Source organism: Eulemur rufifrons, unplaced genomic scaffold (genome assembly GCF_041146395.1).
Source record: "Eulemur rufifrons isolate Redbay unplaced genomic scaffold, OSU_ERuf_1 scaffold_48, whole genome shotgun sequence".
NCBI classification, from domain to species: domain Eukaryota; kingdom Metazoa; phylum Chordata; class Mammalia; order Primates; family Lemuridae; genus Eulemur; species Eulemur rufifrons.
The window spans coordinates 771,330-789,153 of record NW_027182830.1 but is presented as its reverse complement, the minus strand read 5'-3'; the positions used below and the strand labels follow the sequence as shown (position 1 = coordinate 789,153).

General features: G+C 44.2%; 1 protein-coding gene across 1 annotated transcript; it reads right to left on the bottom strand.

The window, feature by feature from the left end:
- Nucleotides 1–9,611: 9,611 nt before the first annotated feature.
- Nucleotides 9,612–13,020, bottom strand: LOC138379526 (conserved oligomeric Golgi complex subunit 5-like). Its single transcript, XM_069464607.1, is given in 4 exon segments — nt 9,612–10,864; nt 10,866–11,263; nt 11,978–12,106; nt 13,009–13,020. Coding segments are annotated over 4 exon segments (1,680 nt in total). The 3' UTR covers nt 9,612–9,723.
- Between the last annotated feature and the right edge of the window lie 4,804 nt (nt 13,021–17,824).

The following is a 17,824-nucleotide window of genomic DNA, read 5'->3' as shown; positions in this document are numbered from 1 at the left end:
GAAGCAAAGGATACTTAAAGGAACGGGATGGAAAGTGCAGATACTGTTTCAGTCTCTGAAACAGGATCCGCACATTTCACTTTCCACATACATGCCCACTTCTCCTGTCTGGGGATAATAAAAACAAACCACAGAACTCACAGAGGGCTTGCCCCACCAGCCCCCAAGATCCCACTTAAAAACTTCCCCTCCAGCGACTCCTTGTTATTCTAGCTGCCCAAAGGTGCTCTGGCTTTTAAAATAGTGGAGAAGGATGGTGGAATGATACTTTAAAGAATGTATTCTTGCCAGTCTCCAGTACCAAGTATCGGCCACACCAAGTGAGCTAGGCCTCAGCATAGTTTTGTCCATGGCAGCCAGCTCACCATTAAGGAGGAAGAGATGAACCTCATGATATTTACGGCGAAAGGTGCTGAAAAAACTGGCAAATATTTCTCAACATAGTGGTTATATCAAAAGCTCTGTGGAATAATTCTTGGAACCAGGCAGTTTTCTGGGCCCACGTATAGAGCGGTCTAGAGAACCATGGTGGATTACCAGCTGATGAAGCAAAGGATTCTTAATGGAATGGGATGGAAAGTGCAGATCCTGTTTCTGTCTAAGACTGAAACAGGATCTGCACTTTTCACCTGCCACACACATGTCCACTTCTCCTCTCTGTGGATGATAAAAACAAACCAGCGAACTGACAGAGGTCCTGCCACCTCCCCAACCGAACCCACAAAAAAAAGTCCCATCCAGCTACTAGTTATTATGCTAACTTGTAAAAGGTTCCCTGCATTTTAAAATAATGGAGAAAGGATTGTGGAATGCTACTTAAAAGAATGGCCTCCTTCCAGGCTCCAGTAACAAGGGTCATGAAATCCAAGTGAGCTAGGCCTCAGCATAGTTTTCTCCGTGGCAGCCATCTTGTGTTTATGGAGGCACAGACGAACCTTATCACAATTAGGGTGATATGTGCTGCAAAAACTGGCATATAATTATAGACGTAATGTTCATTTCAAATGCTCTGCGGCATACATCTTGGTACTGGCAAGTTACCTGGGCCCATGCATTGAGGGGTATAGGGAACCATGGTGGATTCCCAGCTGATGAATCAAAGTATTTTTAAAGGAACAGGCTTAAAAGTGCGGATCCTGTTTCCGTCTCAGGCTGAAAAGTTCGGATCCCGTTTCAGTCTCAGACGGAAGCAGTATCCGCACTTTTCACCTGCCACAAACATAACCACTTCCCCTGTCTGGGCATAATAAATACAAACCACCAGACTGACAGAGGGCCTGTCCCCCAACCCACCTGGATCCCACACAGAAACGTCCCCTCCAGTGACTCATCCTTATGCTAACTTACGAAAGTTGCTCTGCCTTTTAATATAAGGTAGAAAGGATGGTACAATGATAATTAAAAGACTGGATTCTTGTCAGACTCCCATACCAAGTATTGGCAACACCAAGCGAGATAGCCCTCAGTATAGGTTTGTCCGTGGCAGGCATCTAGGATTTAAGGAAGCACAGATGAACCTTATCAAAATTATGGTAAAAGTGCTGGAAAAGCTGGCAAATAATTTCCATGGTAGTGGTTATTTCAAAAGCTCTGCGGCATACTTCTTTGAACTAGCCAGTTAACTGGGCCCACGCAGAGTGGGGTGTAGAGAACCATGGTGGATTCCCAGCTGATTAAGCAAAGGATTCTTAAAGGAACGGTCTGTAAAGTGCGGATCCTGTTTCATACTAAGACTTAAACAGCATCCGCACTTTTTACCTACCACACACATGCCCATTTCTCCTCTCTGGGGATAATAAAACCAAACCACTGGACTGACAGTGTGCCTGCCCACACATCCCCCCTGACTCCCCACAAAAACGTCCCCTCCAGGAACTGATAATTATGCTATCTGGCGAAAGGTGCTCTGCCTTTTAATATAATGGAGAAAGGATGGTGGAATGATACTTAAAAGAATGGCTTCTTTTCAGTCTCCATTAACAGGGAACGGCAACACCAAGTGACCTACGCCTCAGCCTAGTTATGTCTGTGGCAGCCATCTTGGTTTTAAGGAGGTACATACAAACGTTATCACAATTATGGTGAAACATGCTGCCAAAACTGGCGTACAATTTTCAACATAGTGGTCAATTCAAAAGCTCTGCAGCGTACTTCTTGGAACAAGCCAGTTACCTGTGCCCATGCATAGAGGAGTTAGAGAACAATGGTGGATTCCCAGGTGATGAAGCAAAGGATTCCTAAAGGAACAGGCTGAAGAGTGCAGATCCTGTTTCAGTCTAAGACTCAAACAGGATCCGCACTTTTTTCCTGCAACACACATGCCCATTTCTCCTCTCTATGAATAACAAAAAGAACCCATCGGATTGACAGATGGCCTGCCCCCACCTACAATCACCCCACACAAATACTTCCCCTCCAGCAACTCATCCTTATGCTAACTGCCTAAATTTGTTCTTCCTTTTAATATAAGGGAGTAAGGATGATGAAATGATACTTAAAAGATTGGCTTCTTGACAGACTGCCATTCCAAGTATTGGCAACACCAAGCGAGATAGGCCTCAGTATAGGTTTGTCCGTGGCAGCCATCTTCGTTTAAAGCAAGCACAGATGAACCTTATCAAAATTATGGTAAAAGGTGCTGGAAAACCTGGCAAAGAATTCCCATGTTAGTGGTTATTTCAAAAGCTCATCGGCATACTTCTTGGAAAAAGACAGTTACCTGTGCCCATGCATAGATTTGTATCGAGAACCATGGTGGATTCCCAGGTGATGAATTAAAGGATTCTTAAAGGAACAGGATGAAAAGTGCAGATCATGTATCAGTCTACGACTGAAACAGGATCCGCACTTTTTGCCTGCAACACACATGCCAACTTCTCCTCTCTAAGGATAACAAAAAGAACCCATCAGATTGACAGATGGCCTGCCCCCGCCCCTCACCACCCCACACAAAAACGTCCCCTCCAGCGACTCATCCTTATGCTATCTGGTGAAAGGTCCTGTGCCTTTTAAAATAATGGAGAAAGGATGGTTGAATGATACTTAAAAGACTGGCTTATTGCCAGAATCCCGTACCAAGTATTGGCAACAGCAAGTGACTTACGCCTCAGCATAAGTTTGTCCGTGGCAGCCATCTTGGGATTAAGGAGGCACACACGAACCTTACCACAGCCATGGTGATAGGTGCTGCAATAACTGGCAAATAATTCTCTACGTAGTGATTATTTCAGAAGCTCTGCGGCATTTTTCTTGGAACTAGCTAGTTACCTGGGCCTATGCATAGACGGGTCTAGAGAATCGTGGTGGATTCCCAGCTGATCATTTGAAGGATTTTTAAAGAAATGGGCTCAAAAGTGCGGATCCTGTTTCAGTCTAAGACTGAAACAGGATCCGCACTTTACACCTGCCACACACATATCCCTTTCCCCAGTCGGGGCATAATAAACACAAACCGCCGGACTGACAGAAGGCCTGTCCCCCCACCCACACCGACACCACACAAGAATGTCCCCACAGTGACTCATCCTTATGCTAACAGCCGAAAGTTGTTCTGCCTTTTAATATGAGGGAGTAAGCATGGTGCAATGATACTTAAAAGATTGGCTTCTTGCCAGACTACCATTCCAAGTATTGGCAACACCAAGCGAGCTAGCCCTCAGTATAGATTTGTCTGTGGCAGCCATCTTGGGTTTAAGGAAGCAAAGATGAATCTTAGCAAAATTATAGTAAAAGGTGCTTGAAAAGCTGGCAAATAATTCCTTTGGTAGTGGTTATTTCAAAAGCTCTGCGGCATACGTCTTTGAACTAGCCAGTTAACAGGGCCCATGCATAGAGGGGTCTAGAGAACCATGGTGGATTCCCAGCTGATGAATCAAAGGATTCTTAAAGGAATGGGGTGAAAAGTGCAGATCCTGTTTCAGAGACTGAAACAGGATCTGCACTTTTCACCTGCCACACACATGTCCACTTCTCCTCTCTGGGGATAGTAAAAACAAACCACAGAACTGACAGAAGGCTTGCCTCACCAACCCCCCAGAACCCAAATAAAAACTTCCCCTCCAGTGACTCCTTGTTATGCTTAATACCGAAACGTTCTCTGGCCTTTAAAATAGTGATGAAAGGATGGTGGAATGATACTGAAAACAATATATTCTTGCCAGTCTCCACTACCAAGTATCGGCCACACCAAGTGAGCTAGGTCTCAGCATAATTTTGTCCATGGCATCCATCTCGAGATTAAGGAGGAAGAGACGAACCTTATGACAATTATGGTGAAAGGTGCTGCAAAAACTGGCAAATAATTCTCAACTTAGTGGTTATTTCAAAAGATCTGTGGCATACTTCAGGAACCAGGCAGTTTTCTGGGCCCACACATAGAGGGGTCTTGAGAACCATGGTGGATGCTCAGTTGATGAAGCACAGGATTCTTAAAGGAATGGGCTGTAAATTGCGGATCCTGTTACAATCTAAGACTGAAACAGGATCCGCACTTTTCACCTGTCAAACTCATGCCGACTTCTCCACTCTAGGCATAATAAAAAAAAAAAAACGACCGGACTGACATAGGGCCTGGCCCTCCACCTCACCTAGGATCCCCCACAAAACGTCCCCTCCATCCACTCATTCTTATGGTAAATGACGAAAGGTGCTCTGTCTTTTAAAATAATGGTGAAACGATGGTGGAATGATACTTAAAAGAATGGCTTCTTGCCTGCTCCGGTATGGAGCGGTCTAGAGAATGATGGTGCATTCTCAGCTGATGAAGCAAAGGATTCTTAAAGGAACGGGCTGTAAAGTGCGGATCCTGTTTCAGACTAAGACTGAAATGTGATCTGCACTTTTTACCTGACACACACATGCCAATTTCTCCTCTCTGTGGATAACAAAAACAAACCGCCAGACTGACAGTGGGCCTGCCCACACATCCCCCGCGACTCCACACAAAAGCTTCCCCTCCAGTGACTTATTACTATGCTATCTTGCGAAAGGTGCCCTGCCTTTTAAAATAATGGAGAAAGAATGGTCCAGTGATACTTAAAATAATGGCTTCTTGTCAGTCTCCAGTAAGAAGGACTGGCAACACCAAGTGACCTAACCCTCAGCATAGTTATGTCAGAGGCAGCCATCTTGGGTTTAAGGAGGTACATACAAACGTTATCAGAATTATGGTGAAATGTTCTGCAAAAACTGGCAAACAATTCTCTACGTAGTGGTTAATTCAAAAGTTATGCTGCATAATTCTTGGAACAAGCCAGTTACCTGTGCCCACGCATAGAGTGTTCCAGAGAACCATGGTGGATTCCCAGGTAATGAATCAAAGGATTTTTAAAGGAACAGGCTGAAAAGTGCGGATCCTGTTTCAGTCTAAGACTGAAACAGGATCCGCACTTTTTTCCTGCAACACACATGCCCACTTCTCTCTAGGGATAACAAAAACAACCCATCGGATTCACAGATGGCCTGCCCCTGTCCCCCACCACCCCACACTAAAACGTCCCCTCCAGCGACTCATACTCATGCTATCTGGCGAAAGGTCCTCTGCCTTTTAAAATAATGGAGAAAGGATGGTGGATTTACACTTAAAAGAATGGCTTCTTGCAAGACTCCCGTACCATGTATTGGCAACACGAAGTGAAGTAGACCTCAGTATAGGTTTGTCCGTGGTGGCCATCTTGGGTTTAAAGGGGGCACAGATGAATCTTATCACAGTTATGGTGAAAGGTGCTGCAAAAGCTGTCAAATAATTCTCATGGTAGTGGTTGTCTCAAAAGCTCTGTGGCATAATTCTTTGAACTAGCCAGTTAATTGAGCCCACGCATAGAGTCGTCTAGAGAACCATGGTGGAGTCCCAGCTAATGAAGCAAAGGATTCTTAAAGGAACGGCCACACACATGCCCACTTCCCCTCTCAGGGGATAATAAAAACAAACCAGTGAACTGACAGAGGACCACCCCCCCCACCTACCCCAACCCCACCAGAAAGAAACATCCCTGCCAGCTACTAATTATTATGCTAACTTGCAACAGGGTCTCTGCATTTTAAAATAATGGAGAAAGTGTGGTGGAACGATACTTAAAAAAAATGGTCTCCTTCCGGGCTCCAGTAACAATTATCATCAAAACCAAGTGAGCTAGGCCTCAGCATAGTTTTCTCCGTGGCAGCCGTCTTGGGTTTAAGGAGGCACAGACGAACCTTTTCACAATTATGGTGATAGGTGCTGCAAAAACTGGCAAATAATTCTCCACGTAGTGATTATTTCAAAAGCTCTGGGGAATACTTCTTGGAACTAGCCAGTTACCTGGGCCCATGCATAGAGGGGTGTAAAACACCATGTTGGATTCCCAGCTGATGAATCAAAGGATTTTTAAAGTAACGGGCTGAAAAGTGCGGATCCCGTTTCAGTCTAAGACAGAAACGGGATCCGCACTTTTCACCTGCCACACAGATGCCCACTTCTCCTCTCTGGGGAAAATAAAAACAAACCTGCGAACTGACAGAGGGCCTGTGCCCCCCACCCATACTGACCCCACAAAAAAAAAAAGTCCCCTCCAGCTACTAATTATTATTCAACCTTGCAAAAGGTTCCCTGCATTTTAAAATAGTGGAGAAAGGATGGTGGAATGATAGTTATAAGAATGGCGTCCTTCCAGGCTCCAGTAACAAGTATCGTGAAAACCAAGTGAGCTAGGCCTCAGCATAGTTTTCTCCGTGGCAGCCATCTTGTGTTTCAGGAGGCACAGACCAACCTTATCACAATTATGGTGATATGTGCTGCAAAAACTGGCAAATAATTCTACACATAGTGATTATTTCAAAAGCTCTTCAGCATACATCTTGTTACTGGCCAGTTACCTGGCCCCATGCATAGAGGGGTCTAGGAAACTATAGTGGATTCCCAGCTGATGAATCAAAGGATTTTTAAAGAAACAGGCTGAAAAGTGTGGATCCTATTTCAGTCTAAGACTGAAACAGGATCCGCACTTTTCACCTGCCACACACATATCCACTTCCCCTGTCTGGGCATAATAAGTACAAACCGTCAGACTGACAGAGGGCCTGTCCCAACACCCACCCTGACCCCACACAAAATCATCCCCTCCAGGGACTCATCCTTATGCTAACTGCCAAAGGTTGCTCTGCCTTATAATATAATGGTGAAAGGATGGTGCAATGATACTTAAAAGACTGGCTTCTTGCCAGACTCCTGTACCAAGTATTGGCAACACCAAGCGAGCTAGCCATCAGTATAGGTTTGTCCGTGGCATCCATCTTGGGTTTAAGGAAGTGCAGATCAACCTTATCAAAATTATGGTAAAAGGTGCTGGAACGCTGACAAATAATAGCCATCGTAGTGGTTATTTCAAAAGATCTGTGGCATACTTCTTTGAACTAGCCAGTTAACTAGACCCACGCATAGAGGGCTCTAGAGAACCATGGTGGATTCCCAGCTGATGAAGCGAAGGATTCTTAATGGAACGGGGTTAAAAGTGGGGATCCTGTTTCAATCTCTGAAACAGGATCTGCACTTTTCACCTGCCACACACATGCCCACTTCTCCTCTCTGGGGATAATAAAAACAAACCAGCAAAATGACAGAGGGCCTGCGCCCCACACCCCACACAAAAAAAAGTCCCCTCAAGCTACTAATGATTATGCTAACTTGCAAAAGATTTCCTGCATTTTAAAGTAATGGAGAAAGGATGGTGGAATGACACTTAAAAGAATGGCCTCCTTCCAAGCTCCAGTAACAAGTATTGTCAAAACAAAGAGAGCTAGGCCTCAGCATAGTTTTCTCCGTGGAAGCCATCTTGGGTTTAAGGAGGCACAGAAGAAACTTATCACAATTTTGGAGATAGGTGTTGCAAACACTGGCAAATAACTCTCCACTTAGTGATTAATTCAAAAGCTCTGCGGATTATTTCTAGGAACTAGCCAGTTTCCTGATCCCATGCATTGAGGGGTCTAGAGAACCATGGTGGTTTCCCAGCTGATGTATCAAAGGATTTTAAAGGAACGGGGTGAAAATGGCGGATCCTGTTTGAGACTAAGACTGAAACAGGATCCGCACTGTTTACCTGCCACACACATGCCCACTTCTCCTCTCTGGGGATAATACAAACAAAGCACAGAACTGACAGAGGGCTTGCCCCACCAGCCCCCCAGACCCCACATAAAAACTTCCCCTCCAGTGACTCATTATTATGCTATTCAAGAAAGGTACTCTACTTTTTAAAATAATGGAGAAAGGATGGTGGAATGATACTTAAAAGAATGACTTCTTGTCAGTCTCCAGTAACAAGTATCAGCAACACCAAGTGAACTACAGCTCAACATATTTATGTCTGTGGCAGCCATCTTGGGATTAAGGAGGTACATAAAACGTTATCACAATTATGGGTAAACTTACTGCAAAAACGGGAAAATAATTCTAAACTTAGTGGTTAATTCAAAAGCTCTGCGGCATACTTCTTTGAACTAGCCAGTTAACTGGGCCCACGCATAGAGCGGTCTAGAGAACCATGGTGGATTCCCAGCTAAGGAAGCAAAGGATACTTAAAGGAACATGGTGAAAAGTGCGGATCCTGTTTCATTCTAAGACTGAAACAGGATCGGCACTTTTCACCTGCCACACACATGCCCACATCTCCTCTCTGGGGATAATAAAAACAAACCAGTGAACTGACAGAGGGCCTGCCCCCCACACGCACACTGACCCCACAAAAAAAAGTCCCCTCCAGCTACTAATTATAATGCTAACTTGCAGAAGTTTCCCTGCCTTTTAAAATAATGGAGAAAGGATGGTGGAATGCTACTTAAAAGGATGGCCTCCTTCCAGGCTCCAGTAACAAGTGTCGTGAAATCCAAGTGAGCTAGGCCTCAGCATAGTTTTCTCCGTGGCAGCCATCTTGTGTTTAGGGAGGTATAGACCAACCTTATCACAATTATGGTGATATGTGCTGCAAAAACTGACAAATAATTCTACACGTAGTGTTTATTTCAAAATCTCTGTGGCATACAACTTGGTACTGGCCAAGTTGTATGTTTTTTTTTTTTTTTTTTTGAGAAAGCCTTGCTTTATTTAAAGATTCAGTATGACATATTTAAACAAGAACATTTAACCCTACATCTTAATTTTGAATATGTTAGTGGTTCCCAAACTTTTGTTGCATATTGGAATCACTGTGGGGATTTAAAAAAAAAAAAATACTGATGCCTGGCTCCCACTCCCTCTTCCAGACAGGTTAATTACTATGGAGTGTAAGTCGCGCATCAGGATTTTTTTAAAACTCCCCTGGTGTTGTCAGTGTGCAGCCATATTTGGGAACCACTGAGCTCAGGAAGAGGGCAGCTTGGGAAAAACAGGCTACCTGTAACTTGTTCATATCCCTTTAGAAGCAATGGGGACTTTGTGTAGATGTACCCATAGTGGAACTTAGGTGATAAAGAAATTTTAGCCTTGTACAAAAGTCTGAAAGGAAAAAAAGAATCTCTCTGGAATAATCAGGTCCATGAATTTTAAAGGCTGTGATGATGAATCTTTTGACATTTTATGCTACTTAAAGTAGAAGTGCTAAAGAAGTAAATAAAGATCAACAGGAAATACAGAAAAATCCATTACATTCTGAAAATAGTAAATAGTTGCTGTCTAAATTTTAGAGTATGTGTTACTTAACTGCCGACTATGAATGGGTTAGCACGAAGTGGAGATTGGATTTCATATTGTTACTGAAGAGCAGACATAGCTTTTTGAAGCAGCTGAACCATTATGGGATAAACTGGTGCAAATTCTTTGCCTTCTCTACTTCTCACTGTCTGGACGTAAGCTTCCAGGTCTCCCCTGATGAGGAGGAGCCTGTCCTTTTCAGACGGATGGTCGTCCAGCCACTGAGAGAAGCGTGCGTGGGACCACTCTGCCTTCTGGAGCAGGGACTTCATCTCAGCAGGTGCTCTTGTGAACAAAAACTGAATGACGATGCTGAAAGGAATGATGTCCCCGAGTGTAGGACTATTGGCCACATTTTCACTTGTCTGGAAGAGCAGTGGTCTGAATGACCTCAGCATTCGATAGGACTTTCCTAAGTTGGAAACTCGTCTGCAGAAGGGACCCACAGCCAACTGCATCTGTGCAAAATCAGCAGCAAGTCGCATTTTCCCACCTTCACCAAGAGGTCTGATGAGACTGGCGTGGCAGATAAAAAGTTCAATTGCTCTTTGGGCAATAGCTTCAGTGTTATCAAAGACAAAATCTAAGCATTCAAAGTGTTTAAAATAATCACTCATAACTCTGGCAATGAAACCTTGTAGCTCCTTCATGTACAGAGAACAAGGAACATCGAGCTTTCCTGAGCTGGATAGTGACCCAGAAAAATCTTCCTGATGCATGGTGATGATCATGTCCTCTATAGCATCTCCCACTGAAGTCAGTAAGGGTTGCACAGCATTTTCCATAAGAGCATGGATCCCCTTTAGGGCTGAAATTATAGTTTGCTCAGCTGCCGGTGGGAACGAGCTCTGACTGGAAACTACCTTTGTTACTGACTGGTGCAACTTGTACAGTGAATTCACTACTGCCACATTGCTTCTCTGTCCTTCAGTAAGAGGCCCAATCACCTGACTTGCATCTCCTTGTGTGGAAAGAAGCTGCTCTGATTTTACACCATATAACTGAATGGTCTTTGCCACGTTTTTTGACACAGCTAATGTGAGGTTTGCATCAACAGCAGCTACATTTAGTTCACTTGCTATAGTTTTAATGATACCATCAAGTTCATCAGAGGAAGGAGGATTTAGACCACCAGGGGGAAACACCAAGTTGATAGGATCGAAGAGCAGGGATAAGGATTTTGACAGGTAAGCAGCCTCAGGGCTGCAGTGAGTCTTTCAAAGCCCTTTCTGGATCATAATCTGACTTTTTTGGTATGAATATATCTTGTGTATCATCTTCCATGTGCTGTAGGTCAACAAAGAGGTCTGTAGTTCCACTTGCATTAAAATTCCCTTGGCTATTTTGACTGTATTGTTGAAGACGCTTCCAGAAGTCATTATAGAGACGCAATAATTTAGGGTATTCTCCTTCACATGCCTGTTTCAAAAACGCAGAAGTGTTTATTGTCCCATGAAATTGAGAAGGAAGTGCCTCAGTAACTGAATTCCAAAACTTGTAGAAAATTTCAGGTTGTCCATCCTTAAGTATTTCTTCAATGAAACAAATATGAGAAACAGGGTCTCTCTTTTTGGCTAATACTTTTTGTAGATGTTGTACCTGTCCACAAACAGAGCAAATAAGATCCATAAGTTTCTCCATATTGGTCCAGAGGGAAGCACGAAATGCTGTAGTATTTCCTGGGGTTGGCATGGTAGATCGTCCAGGACCCCCTCTCACAGCTGACTGGGAAGGCTGAGTCAAAACTTTGATGTCTAACGCATTCTTGATATTTTCCTCTAAAGTAACACGATATCCATCCACAACACTGATAATAGTATCCTTCAAAATTCCAAGATTATGGAAAACCTGAAGAGCTGTTCCGACTTGAGTAGGATTCTGAATCTCCACACCTTGCTCCAGTAGGCGCTTAGCTTGATTTTCCACTTCAAGTCGAGCTCTTGCAATAAAAAGCAGATCATTTTCTATTACTTCTATTCCAGAAAGATCTATTCCTTGAGAAAGATAATCAAGTTCATTGAGACTCTGAGAAGCTTTTGTTATCTCTCTACTTCCTCCTTGTAGTTGTCCTTGGAGTCTCTTACAGAGATACAAAATGCGAATAATTCTCCGAAGCAAATCACAGGCAACCTGAAGTCTTGCTAGTTGTGCAGTACAGGCTACTATTTTATTGTATGGCTCAACAATTTTTGCTTTCATCCTATCAACAGCTCCCTGTAAAGCACCAATTCTTGTCTGCATGATCTGAAAAACACCTTACAAAGACTCAATACCAGTTGCTTGTGCCAGTAAATCTTCATGTCTTGCAACAACCTGTAGGTGTAGTTCTTTATCCAACTGACTGATTCCTTGGGCAAGTTTTCCTAGTTGTTCAGCAATTACAGCTTGGTGAATAGATGGAGAAGTATAAGAGGGGTCTAGGGAACCATGGTGGATTCCCAGCTGATGAATCAAAGGATTTTTAAAGAAACAGGCTGAAAAGTGCGGATCCAGTTTCAGTATAAGACTGAAACAGGATAAGAACTTTTCACCTGCCACACACATATCCACTTCCCCTGTAAGGGCATAATAAATACAAACTGCCAGACTGACAGAGCGCCTGTCCCCCAACCCACCCCGACACCACACAAAAACGTCCCCTCCTGTGACTCTCCTTATGCTAACTGCCAAAAGTTGCTCTGCCTTTTAATATAAGGTGGAAAGGATGGTGCAAAGATAATTAAAAGACTGGATTGTTGTCAGACTCCCGTACCAAGTATTGGCAACACCAAGCCAGATAGCCCTCAGTATAGGTTTGTCTGTGGCAGCCATCTAGGGTTTAAGGAAGCCCAGATGAACCTTATCAAAATTATGGAAAAAGTGCTGGAAAAGCTGGCAAATAATTTCCATGGTAGTGGTTATTTAAAATGCTCAGCGGCATACTTCTTTTAACTAGCCAGTTAACTGGGCCCATGCTTAGTGGGGTGTAGAGAACCATGGTGGATTCCCACCTGATGAAGCAAAGGATTCTTAAAGGAACAAGATGAAAAGTGCGGATCCTGTTTCAGTCTCTGAAACAGGATCCGCACTGTTTACCTGCCACACACATGCCCACTTCCCCTCTCTGGAAATAGTAAAAACAAACCACAGATCTGACAGAGGGCTTGCCCCACCCGCCCCCTACACCCCACATAAAAACTTTCCCTCCAGCGACTCCTTGTTATTCTAACTACCGAAAGGTGCTCTGGCTTTTAAAATAGTGGAGAAAGGATGGTGGAATGATGCATAAAAGAATGTATTCTTGACAGTCTCCAGTACCAAGTATCGGCCACACCAAGTGAGCTAGGCCTCAGCACAGTTTTTACCATGACAGCCATCTCGAGATTAAGGAGGAAGAGATGAACCTTAATACATTTATGGTGAAAGGTGCTGCAAAACCTTGCAAATAATTCTCAACGTAGTGGTATTTCAAAAGCTCTGTGGAATACTTCTTGGAACCAGGCAGTTTTCTGGGCCCACGCATAGAGGGGTCTAGAGAACCATGGCGGATTCCCAGCTGATGAAGCAAAGGACTCTTAATGGAACGGGGTGAAAAGTGCGGATGCTGTTTCTGTCTAACACTGAAACAGGATCCGCACTTTCACCTGCCACACACATGCCCACTTCTCCTCTCAAGAGATAATAAAAACAAACCAGAGAACTGACAGAGGGCCTTCCCTTCCCCCACAAGGACCCCACAAAAAAAAAAAACGTCCCCTTCAGCTACTAGTTATTATGCCAACTTGCAAAATTTCTCTGCATTTTTAAATAATGGAAAAAGGATGTTGGAATGATACTTAGAAGAATGGCTTCTTGTCAGTCTCCACTAACAAAAATAGGCACCACCAAGTCAGCTACGCCTCAGCATAGTTATGACTGTGGCAGCCATCTTGGGTTTAAGGAGGCACATACAAACGTTATCAGAATTATGGTGAAAGGTGCTGAAAAACTGGTAAAGAATTCTCAACGTACTGGTTAATTCAAAAGCTCTCTGGCATACTTCTTGGAACAAGCCAATTACCTTTGCCCACGCAAAGAGGGGTCTAGAGAACCATGGTGGATTCCCAGGTGATGAATCAAAGGATTCTAAAAGGAACAGGCTGAAAAGTACGGATGCTGTTTCAGTCTAAGACTGTAACAGGATCCGCTCTTTTTGCCTGCAACACACAGGCCCACTTCTCCTCTCTAGGGATAACAAAAACAACCTATTGGATTGACCGATGGCCTGCTCCCACCCCCACCACCCCACACAAAAACGTCCCCTCCAGCGACTGATCCTGATGCTATCTGGCGAAAGGTCCTCTGCCTTTTAAAATAATGGAGATAGGATGATGGAATTATACCTAAAAGACTGGCTTATTGCCAGACTCCCATACCAAGTATTGGCAACAGCAAGTGACCTAGGCCTCAGCACACGTTTGTCCGTGGCAGCCATCTTGGGTTTAAGGAGGCAAAGATCAACCTTATCAAAATTATGGTGAAAAGTGCTGAAAAGCTGTCAAATAATTCTCATGGTAGTGGTTATTTCAAAACCTCTGCAGCATAATTGTTTGAACTGGCCAGTTAACTGGGCCCACGCATAGAGCGGTACAGAGACCCATGGTGGATTACCAGCTGATGAAGCAAAGGATTCTTAAAGGAATGGGGTGAAAAGTGAGGGTCCTCTTTCAGTGTAAGACTGAAACGGGATCTGCACTTTTCACCTGCCACACACATGCCCACTTGTCCTCTCTGGGGAAAATAAAAACAAACGAGCGAACTGCCAGAGGGCCTGCACCCCCACCCACACCGACACAACAACAAAAAAAGTCCCCTCCAGCTACTAATTATTATGCTAACTTGCAAAAGTTTCCCTGCATTTTAAAATAAAGGAGAAAGGATGATGGAATGATACTTAAAAGAATGGCCTCCTTCCAGGCTCCAGTATCAAGTGTCGTGAAATCCAAGTGAGCTAGGCCTCAGCATAGTTTTCTACGTGGCAGCCATCTTGTGTTTAAGGAGGCACACACGACCCTTGTCACAATTATGGTGAAATGTGCTGAAAATACGGGCAAATAATTCTACACGTAGTGTTTATTTCCAGAGCTCTGCCGCATACATCTTGGTACTGGCAAGATACCTGGGCCCATGCATAGAGGGGTCTATGGAACCATGGTGGATTCCCAGCTGATGATTCAAAGGATTTTTAAAGGAACAGGCTCAAAAGTGCGGATCGTGTTTCAGTCTAAGACTGAAACAGGTTCCGCACTTTTCACCTGCCACACACATATCCACTTCCCCTGTCTGGGCATAGTAAATACAAACCGCCGGACTGACAGAGGGCCTGTCCCCCACCCACCCCGACCCCACACAAAAACGTACCCTCTAGTGACTCATCCTTATGCTAAGTGCCGAAAGTTGCTCTGCCTTTTAATATAAGGGAGAAAGGATGGTGCAATGATAATTAAAAGACTGGATTCTTGTCAGACTCCCGTACCAAGTATTGGCAACACCAAGCGAGGTAGCCCTCAGTATAGGTTTGTCCGTGGCAGCCATCTAGGGTTTAAGGAAGCACAGATGAACGTTATCAAAATTATGGTAAAAGTGCTGGAAAAGCTGGCAAATAATTAACATGGTAGTGGTTATTTCAAAAGCTCTGCGGCATACTTCTTTCAACTAGCTAGTTAACAGGGCCCACGCATAGTGGAGTGTGGAGAACCATGGTGGATTCCTAGCTGATGAAGCAAAGGATTCTTAAAGGAATGGGATGAAAAGTGCGGATCCTGTTTCAGTCTCTGAAACAGGATCAGCACTTTTCACCTGCCACACACATGCTCACTTCTCCTCTCTGAGGATAATAAAAATAAACCACAGATCTGAGAGAGGGCTGGCCCCACCAGCCCCCCAGACCCCTAATAAAAAATTCCCCTCCAGTGACTCCTTGTTATTCTAACTCCCGAAAGGTGCTCTGGCTTTTAAAATAGTGGAGAAAGGATGGTGGAATGATACTTAAAAAAATGTATTCTTCCCAGTCTCCAGTGCAAACTATCGGCCACACGAAGTGAGCTAGGCCTCAGCATAGTTTTGTCCATGGCAGCCATCTCGAGATTAAGGAGGAAGAGGCGAACATTATGACAATTATGGTGAAAGGTGCTGCAAAAACTGGCAAATAATTCTCAACGTAGTGGTTATTTCAAAAGCTCTGTAGAATACTTCTTGGAACCAGGCAGTTTTCTGGGCCCAAGCATAGAGGGGTCTAGAGAACCATGGTGGATTCCCAGCTTATGAAGCAAAGTATACTTAATGGACCGGGGGGGGGGGGGGGGAAGTGCGGATCCTGTTTCTGTGTAAGACTGAAACAGGTTCCGCACTTTTTGCCTGTAAAACACATGCCCTCTTCTCGTCTCTAGGAATAAAAAAAACAACCCATCAGATTGACTGATGGCCTGACCACGGCCCCCACCACTCCACACAAAAAAATTCCCTCCAGCGACTCATCCTTATGCTATCTGGCGAAAAGTCCTCTGCCTTCTAAAATAATGGAGATAGGATGGTGGAATTATCCCTAAAAGACTGGCTTATTGCCAGACTCCCATACCAAGTATTGGTAACAGCAAGTGACATAGGCCTCAGCATAGCTTTGTCCGTGGAAGCCATCTTGGGTTTAAGGAGGGACAGATGAACCTTATCACAATTATGGTGAAAGGTGCTGCTATAGCTGTCAAACAATTCTCATGGTAGTGGTTATTTCAAAAGCTCTACGGCATAATTGTTTCAACTAGCCAGTTAACTGGGCCCAGGCATAGATCACTCTAGAGACCCATGGTGGATTCTCAGCTGATGAATCAAAGGATTCTTAAAGGAACGGGGTGAAAAGTGCAGGTCCTGTTTCAATCTAAGACAGAAACGGGATCCGCACTTTTCACCTGTCACACACATGCCCACTTCTCCTCTCTGGGGAAAATAATCACAAAGCAGCGACAGACAGAGGGCCAGTGCCCCCCACCCACACCAACCCCACAAAAATAAAAGAGTCCCCTCCAGCTTCTAATTATTATGCTAACTTGCAAAATTTTCCCTGCATTTTAAAATAATGGAGAAAAGATGGTGGAATGCTACTTAAAAGAATGGCCTACTTCCAGGCTCCAGTAACAAGTGTCGTGAAATCCAGGTAAGCTAGGCCTCAGCATGGTTTTCTCCCTGGCAGCCATCATATGTTTAAGGAGGCACAGACGAACCTTATCACAATTTTGGTGATATGTGCTACAAAAACTGGCAAATAATTCTACACGTAGTGTTTATTTGAAAAGCTCTGTGGCATACATCTTGGTACTGGCCAGTTACCTGGGCCTATGTCTTAAGGGGTCTAGGGAACCATGCTGGATTCCCAGCTGATGAAGCAAAGTATTCTTAAAGGAACAGGATGAAAAGTGCGGATCCTGTTTCAGTTACTGAAACAGGATCCGCACTTTTCACCTGCCACACACATGTGCACTTGTCCTCTCTAGGAATAATAAAAACAAACCACAGAACTGACAGAGTGCTTGACCCCCAGCCCCCCAGACCCCACATAATAACTTCCCCTCCAGCGACTCCTTGTTATTCTCACTGCCAAATGGTGCTCTGGCTTGTAAAATAGTGGAGAAAGGATGGTGGAATGATTCTTCAAAGAATGTATTCTTGCCAGTCTCCAGTACCAAGTATCGGCCACACCAAGTGAGCTGAGCCTCAGCATATTTCTGTCCATGGCAGTCATCTCGAGATAAAGGGGGAAGACACGAACATTATGACAATTATGGTGAAAGGTGCTGCTAAAACTGGCAAATAATTCTCTACTTAGTGGTTATTTGAAAAGGTCTGTGGAATACGTCTTAGAACCAGGCAGTTTTCTGGGCCCACGCATAGAGGGGTCTAGAGAACCATGGTGGATTCCCAGCTGATGAAGCAAAGGATTCTCAATGGAACGGGGTGAAAAGTGCGGATCCTGTTTCTGTCTAAGACTGAAACAGGATCCGCACTTTTCACCTGCCACACACATGCCCACTTCTCCTCTCTGGGGATAATAAAAAGAAACCAGCGAACTCACAGAGGGCATGCCACCCCCACCCACACTGACCCCACAAAAAAAAAAGTCCCCTCCAGCTACTAATTATTATGCTAACT